The sequence below is a fragment of the Budorcas taxicolor genome, chromosome 21 (genome assembly GCF_023091745.1).
Source record: "Budorcas taxicolor isolate Tak-1 chromosome 21, Takin1.1, whole genome shotgun sequence".
Lineage (NCBI taxonomy): Eukaryota > Metazoa > Chordata > Mammalia > Artiodactyla > Bovidae > Budorcas > Budorcas taxicolor.
The window spans coordinates 72979543-72986769 of record NC_068930.1 but is presented as its reverse complement, the minus strand read 5'-3'; the positions used below and the strand labels follow the sequence as shown (position 1 = coordinate 72986769).

At 63.8% G+C, this 7227-nt stretch overlaps 1 protein-coding gene across 1 annotated transcript; it reads right to left on the bottom strand.

Moving 5' to 3' along the window:
* Positions 1-1761: 1761 nt before the first annotated feature.
* Positions 1762-6126, bottom strand: SIVA1 (SIVA1 apoptosis inducing factor). Its single transcript, XM_052659971.1, has 4 exons — positions 5962-6126; positions 3695-3889; positions 2855-3011; positions 1762-1952 (listed from the first exon to the last, which is right to left on the bottom strand). The coding sequence occupies exons 1-4, from the start codon at positions 6077-6079 to the stop codon at positions 1892-1894; spliced, it is 531 nt and encodes a 176-aa protein (XP_052515931.1). The 5' UTR covers positions 6080-6126; the 3' UTR covers positions 1762-1891.
* Between the last annotated feature and the right edge of the window lie 1101 nt (positions 6127-7227).

Below are 7227 nucleotides of genomic sequence, written 5' to 3'. Positions count from 1 at the left end.
GCCTCTCTCTACTCGTAAAGGACTTCTTGTCGACAAGGAGGGTGGCTGCTCTTGCTGCTGGCTGGGCTGTCTGAGGGCCTTCGCCCCTCGGGGGCGCCGCGCCCGCCTCCAGCCCTGGGTCTGGCCGCGGCCGCGCCCGCGCGCCATTGTGCTGCTCTCCTGGACGCCTCGCTGCTGCTTGATGCCGTCTGTCCTCTTTCTCTGCCTCATTTTGGATTAGTGACTGTTCTTTAACATCCCATTTTCTTTTATGGCTTTTTTCTATCTCCTCAGCTTTCCCACTGCTGTTTCTTTTCAGTTTCAGGACGCGGGATCCCGTGAGGAATTCAGAACAAGTGCTCTCTGCAGGGAGGTCGGAGCTGTGGCCTGGCTGCGCTTGGACCTGTAACCGACTCACCAGCCTGCCTCTGAGACCCAGCGACCCATACGCAGCCCTCAGATCGCACACCTCCACGTCCCAGCTCTGTGCTGGGCTCACAGCTTGTTCCCATCACGTTCAAAATCCCCCACACACATTATTTTTGCTTCCAACAACTGTCTTTGTAACATTCTAAATATCCTCAGTTGGTAAGACACGTCAAGTTTACCGCTTCGGCCAGTGTGGAGGCATTCAGTGTGTCCCCCACCATCACCACCTCCAGAAACCTTCACCTTCGCAGACTGAAACCGTTCTCCTTCCACTCACTGCCCACCTCCGCCCCGCCTGCAGCCCCGCCCCTCCGCTGCCCTGCTCTGAGTGGAATCGCAGGCCCGCCCTGTTGCAGCTGGCCTACTTCCCTCAGCACGACATCCTCTGGGTCTGTCTGTCCTGTAGCCTGTCAGGGTTTTCTTCCTTCTTAAGGCCAGGCCCGATTCCACTGTAGGGATGGGCTGTGTTGGCTCAGCCCTGTCCCCCAGATGGACATGGTCCTCTGCCCTCCTGTGAACGGCATTGCTGTGAACACGGGTGCACAGGCTCGCTTTCCTGCAGGGTGTTTGCCAGAGGTGGGGGCGCCGGGTCACTCACTGTGGGGCTGCCCCGACGCCGCACTGCCTGCTGGCCACAGCTGCGCACGGGCAACCTGACGGGGGAGAGGCCGCTTCTCCCGACAGCGACCTGTGTCCCCAGCGATGAGCTTCGCTGAGCCTCTCTTCCTGTGCTTGCCGGGGTCACAGTCTGCAGGTGGACGCGGGGCCGGAGGTGACCCCCGAGGATGGCTGACCGCCGAACAGGGGTTTGAGCCGCGCTCCCGGGGCTGAGCCAGGCGGCCTCTTGAGTGTTCTCAGCTCAGAAGACCCGGGACTCACCTGTGACCCCCTTTCTCAGACCTAAGGCCCCCTCACGGCCCTCCGTCTCCCTGCTCCGGGGTCCCAGGCTCCGCCCATGGGGGCAAACCCTGCCCTGGCCCAGGCCCCTAAGGACCGCTGTCACTGACCCTCCAGCCGCCAGTGCCCCGGCTGCGCGCCCCGCACACCTCTCTGCTCTGCCACGCTCTCCGGGGAGCCAGGCTGCCCGCCCATGGGCTCCTCTTGGCAGGCAGCGCTGTGGGGGTCCGTGCATGGGAACCGGCCTGCGGCCCGCCTGTCCACTGCCTCCCTCAGGCCCCGTGGGCCGCGACCCTGGCCAGAGCCCACCCTCCTGGGTAGGGGCCCTGAGACGGCAGTGTGCCTGGTGGCCTTGCAGGGACAGTCTGAGACTCGGCCCACCTGAGGGCTCAGGGTGCTGCCGTGTGGGGCTGGCAGGTCACAGGCCTCAGGAGCGCCGCCAACTGAGCCCTCTCGTCCAAATATAGAGGCTTTATTGTCTTCAGTGGTCGGGGGCACAAAATACAAGAGAGAAAAGGCACCCTCCCCCGGTCCCTCAGCCGCCGTGGCGGGGCGGTGGAGGTGAGGCGGCGGTCCACGCGCAGGCTCAGGCCTCAAACACGGCGCAGCTGGAACACAGCACTTTCTCGTGAAGGTCACCCCCGTAGCTGAGACGGGCGAGAGAGGGGCTGCGTCAGGGCTGAGTCCCTGTGAGCTGCGTACCAGCCCGGCCCAGACAGAGGCAGTCATGAGGGGGTCCCGCACCCAGGCAGCCGAGCCCCCATGGCCAGGCCCCCAGAGACGGACGCTCCTGAGGGAGGCGGCTTGGGGGCCTGGGGTGACGCCAGAATGCGGAGCCTGCTGACAAGGGGCGCCCCGAGGAGACCCCCTCAGCCCCCAGACACCAGCCCGCGGTGGGCGTCCACCTGCAGGGGGTGACGGTGAACATCTGGGGTGCTCACCGGAGAGGCCCTGCCAGCCAGAGCGCGGCTCAGGCCTGCCGCTGGCCTGCCGCCCCGGGCAGGCCCCAGCTGGGCGGCAGGGCTGACTGGCCTCCACCAGCTCCAGCGGGGCAAGGAAGAGGCAACCCAGCCAAGGGCAGGAGACCGCCCGGGGGAAGGAGCTGACGGGCCGGGAGGTGGCAGCTGCCCCAGCATCAGCACTCAGGAGCCCAGGCCCGGCTCTCAGCGGCGGCCCAGCCCACAGTCCCGCTGGAGCCGGGGCCCGAGCGGTCCACCAGGCGTGGGCAGGACACCGTGGTAGGGCCACACTGCAGCTCGGAGGCCAAAGCCCGGCCTCCAGGGAGCCCTGGAGCAAGTCATGAGCTCATCACACAGAGCAGGGTGCCCGGCCCACCACGGCCACCAGACCAGGCAGGTGAGCGGTGGGCTCTGCGGGTGTTTGGGAACCAGGCAGCTGGGGGAGGCGGAGGACAAGGAGGGCCCGCACTCACTCCAGGAGGGGAGGCCCCGCCCCCAGGGCCCGCACTCACTTGGCCAGGGGGAGGCCCCGCCCCAGGGCCCGAACTCACTCCAGGAGGGGAGGCCCCGCCCCCAGGGCCCGCACTCACTCCACGAGGGCGCACAGGGCGCAGGCCACGGCTCCACAGCTGCAGCAGGTGCGCACGCAGCGTGCGCACAGGGCCCGCTCGCACTGGCTGCACGCCGCCTTCCCGTCCACGGCCCGCACGCACGATGAGCAGGCTCCCGACGCTGCCCCAGCTGGGTCTGTGCGGAAGAAACACTGGTCAGTCCAAAGGTGACCGGGAGCCCTGGCGCTGGGGGCCACCCCTCGCCTCCCGGAGGACAGCGGGCCACCCTCCTCCAGCACCTCACCCACCACTAGTCAACCTGTGTGGAAGCACGGCGCTGGGACCCGTTCACCAGGGGGAGATCCTAGCCGGCTTCCGTGAGGCCCACCTGGAACTCTCACCACCCAGAGGTCGGGAGCCCGGGCTGGCTCCTCCCCTGACCACCTGCAGCAGAACTCGCCAGGCCTTCAACCCCTGGCGCATCTCACAGCTGCGTCTCCAAGTGTGGTCCCCGTGTCCTGGCTTAACACAGGGGTTCCTGGGCCCCCAGGGGTGGGGGTTTTTAGCTGTGACGCACGTGACAGTCTGAGTCTACAGCACACTGCAGAGGGATGCAGATGAGAGCTCCAGTGGGGAGCAGGCAGGACACCCGCGAGGGCCACCCAGACAGGTGCCTGCTCCCTTCTGATTGAATAGTTAGCGCTGTTCACAGTTCCCGTACATCAGAGTGGGGAGCGCCTCCTGCAGTGGGAACCTCCAGGCACTCACCCCACTCCCGACATCAGACTCCGGCCCAGCTCCCACCAGCCCAGGAAGAGCCCCCACCCCATCCTGTCTGCAGCAGAGACCTGGGAAGCGCCTGCCGTCTGCCTTACTCACCAGCCTCGGAGGCCTGAGCTTGACTCCGGGTCAGCCGGCCGTCGGGCCCGATCAGCATCTGCCCACGCGCGGCCCGAGGGGCTTCTGTGGGGCCGGGCCTCGGGGACTCTGGCGTGTGGACAATGGCGCAGCCTTCCTCCCATGCAGGGTCCATGCAGGCCTGGGCTCCACGGAAGAGAAGCTGCATGGTCTTCTCTGGGGAGGACAAGCATTGCCCGCTTACACCCCTGCGGTATGGAAGCCCCTGCGGGGCTGCCTGTCCCTGGAGTTGTGCGTGCTGAGCCCTCCTCTGAGCAGATTTCCAGTCACCCGGGACCAAGCTGCCCCTGGTGAGGCTGCCCTCCGGCCCGGGCTCAGCGGGCACCTCCTCCAGCCAGGTTCTGCACCCTGCAGCCCCACCTGGGCTCCCCGTCCCGTCATTCTGCTCATTTTTCACAACGTGTGGCCTCACCTCCTCCCTAGAACCCACAAGCAGGCCTCCTCTGACAGAGGAAGCTCTGTGCTGCTGCTGCTGAGTTGCTTCAGTCGTGTCTGACTCTGTGCGACCCCACAGACGGCAGCCCACCAGGCTCCTCCGTCCCCGGGATTCTCCAGGCAAGAACACCAGAGTGGGTTGCCATCTCCGTCTCCATTCCCTTCTGCACTGTGGATAGCCAACTAAAGCACAGCAAGAAACTCAGGGCTGAGCCTGCAACCTTTTGGCTGCTGCAGAGCTGCTGGCAAAATGCACAGCCACAGCTGGCTCCTGACAAGGTACCCCAGAACTTTCCAGACCTCTGTGGGACCTGGACATCTCCCCAGCCACGAGCAGCAGCTTTCGCAAGGTGAAATGCTAAATGCCAACCCAGCGATGCTCTGTGGTTCTCTGCTCTGTCCCAACAGAGCCAGGGTGGAGACCTTAGAAGCTGCTGGTGCTGGGTGATATCACAGAAACACACAGCTGATAACTCAACGGAAGTGATGACAGCCTGCCACACCCAGCTCCTCCTCCTCCAGTCTCCCCGTTTGTAACAGGATGGGACTGGGCGGGGGGCAGGTCATGTGGCGAGACTAACACTTGTCTTCAAGGGCCTGTGGCCAGTTCAACATAAAGAGGCCAGAGTTTAAGACTTGGAAATCATTACACATGAGCTCACATGGGCCTCACGATGCCCTGTCCTTCTCAGAGAATGTCCAGGGAGCCTAGCACTCCCTCCCTGATGGGCCCTGCATGGGACAAGCTCTGCAAACGCTCCAGGACATTGTGGTCAAGAGCTAGACTGACTTTTGTGTGTGTGTTAGTCGCTCAGTCGTGTCCGACTCTTTGAGACCCCGACGGTAGCCCACCAGGCTCCTCTGTCCATAGGATTCTCCAGGCAAGAATACTGGAGTGGGTTCCCGTGCCCTCCTCCTGGGGGTCTTCCCAAACCAGGGATGAAACCCAGGCCTCCGGCACTGCAGGCGGGTTCTTTACTGTCTGAGACGCCAGGGAAGCCCTCCCTTCTGTTTGCAGTGTTTCCATTTTTGGAAGGTCCTGAGAAAGTAACATTGCAGTTTGGCCCAAGTACCCTAGGCTTCACTTATTTACATCACCTGCTAATCTCTCCAAAGCGCTGTCAGTATTATCCATGCACTCAAAAACGTGCCTGAAGAAGTCAGAGGAGAAGGCTTAGGTCAGGGCCCTCACATTTTCCAACTGGACAGTGCAGCCGCGCGGAGCCGGACAGCACACGCCAGCGCCCCGGTTTTCGCACAGGCTGTTCCCTCTGCCAGGAATTCCCTTCCTCTCCCTCTCTGCCTGTCTAACCCCGCAGGGTCTGGCTTTGACTCTGTTCCTCCAGGAGACCTGACAGCCTGCAGGTGGTCCTTCGGTGACCCGTGTCTGCCCCTCTAGAGAGTCCTCCTTCGACTGGCCCCCTCAGCAGCGGCACCGCCTGGCAAGGAGGGCGCGCTCCACACAAGCCTCTCGGGTTTGAAGGGGTGCCTCTGCCGACCTTCCCACCGGGACGAGTCCCGGGAGGCGGGACCCGGAGGCCTATCGCTGGGCTGGTTAGATCAGAGCGGGCTCCTGTGAGTCCAGTATTCCCGCAGGACCGAGCCCCGACTCGGCCCCACGCAGAAGCCGTCCGTTTCGGGAGGTGCGGAAGGGGCAGGTCGTGGACGCGGGAGCATTCACGCCGTCCTTCTCGCGGCTCCTCAGCCCGGTCAGGCGGCGGGGAACACGGGCACCGGCTCCAGGGGGCGCGGCGGTGGGGACCCCCCGCCCAGCCCCGCTTCACAGCACTCACCGAAAATCTCTCGTGTGAGGCGCTCGGCGCACACGCCGCGACTCAGTTCTCTCTGGCCGACACGCACTTTGAGCTGCAGCGGGGCCGCATCCGCGAAGGGGCAGCCCCGCTTGGGCATGGCCGCGGCCCGGAGCGGCTCTGCTCGGCCGCCGCGCCTCTCTTGCCCGTGACGTCACAGCCGCGCGCCAACCCGGCGCGGAGCGGGGGGCGGGACTAATACGCGGCGCGACACAGGATAGGTCTGGGAAGAGGATGGGGCGGGACTCGTGTGCGGCGCGACGCGGGATAGGCCCAGGGCGAGGGCGGGGGCGGGGCGCTTGCTCTGGGAGGCGGGACTCAGCGGCGCGGGAAAGTCCAGAGAGCGGTCAAGGGTCAGAGCGGGCGCGCCACCAGCAGGGAAATAGGAAGGCGGTGTGATGCGAAAGCGCCGCGGGATAGGCTGGGGACTACGTGGGGGCGGGACTCGTGAGACACGCGGCCCGTGATAGGCCAGAGGCGACATAGGGGCGGGACTCGTCCGAGGGGGCGAGACTCGTTTGAGGCGGCGCGAAAAAGGCGAGCCGTGTTGGCTGTTGTTCTGGTCTCCAAACAACTCTTTTCCTTTTAAATTTATTTTTTTAACTGAAGGATAACTGCTTTACAGAATTTTGTTGTTTTCTGTCAAACATCAGCATGAATCAGCCATAGGTATAACTCTGGAAACTCATATTTCTTCCTCTAAATCACCAGTGGTCTGAGGAGGATTCACTTTTTTGGTATTTAACTCCAGAAACATTTTGTCCTGGGGTATAGCTGATTAACAGTGCGGCGGTAGTTTCAGGTGACTAGCAAAGGGACTCAGCACACATACACGTGTGTCCGCTCTCCCCCAGTGCCCCCTCCCGTCCAGCTGGCGCCCAGTGTTGAGCAGAGTTCCATGTGCTAACTTTTCTTTATTTCTTAATTTGGAGGAACGTCTCGCCTTCACAAGTGGAGAGTGCCTTACCCGGGGCCGTTCTGGGCCCTGCTACGTCACTGAGCAGGGCTGAGGCAATGTTGGGCTCTGACCGAGCAGCGAGGCTCCGGCCCCACCCAGGCCTCTGCCGGCTGCCTGCCTACCTGACCCTCATCCTGTCTGCTGGCCCAGGGGCCATCCAGCATGTCCCTCTGTAGCCCGGATTTCTGGAGACAAAGCCGAGGGCCTCAGTCTCACAGGACACGCCCCACATGAGGCACGTCACAGCCCTGGACACTGACCCCGCCTAGAAGGAATATGGGCGGGGCCAG

Coding starts and splice junctions, on each gene's coding strand:
- SIVA1 (XM_052659971.1), bottom strand. CDS start 6,079: ATGCCCAAGCGGGGCTGCCCCTTCGCGGATGCGGCCCCGCTGCAGCTC. Junction 3,890..5,961: donor CCTCACACGAGAGATTTTCG/GTGAGTGCTGTG, acceptor TGTCCTCCCCAG/AGAAGACCATGCAGCTTCTC. Junction 3,012..3,694: donor AGCTCAGGCCTCCGAGGCTG/GTGAGTAAGGCA, acceptor TCTTCCGCACAG/ACCCAGCTGGGGCAGCGTCG.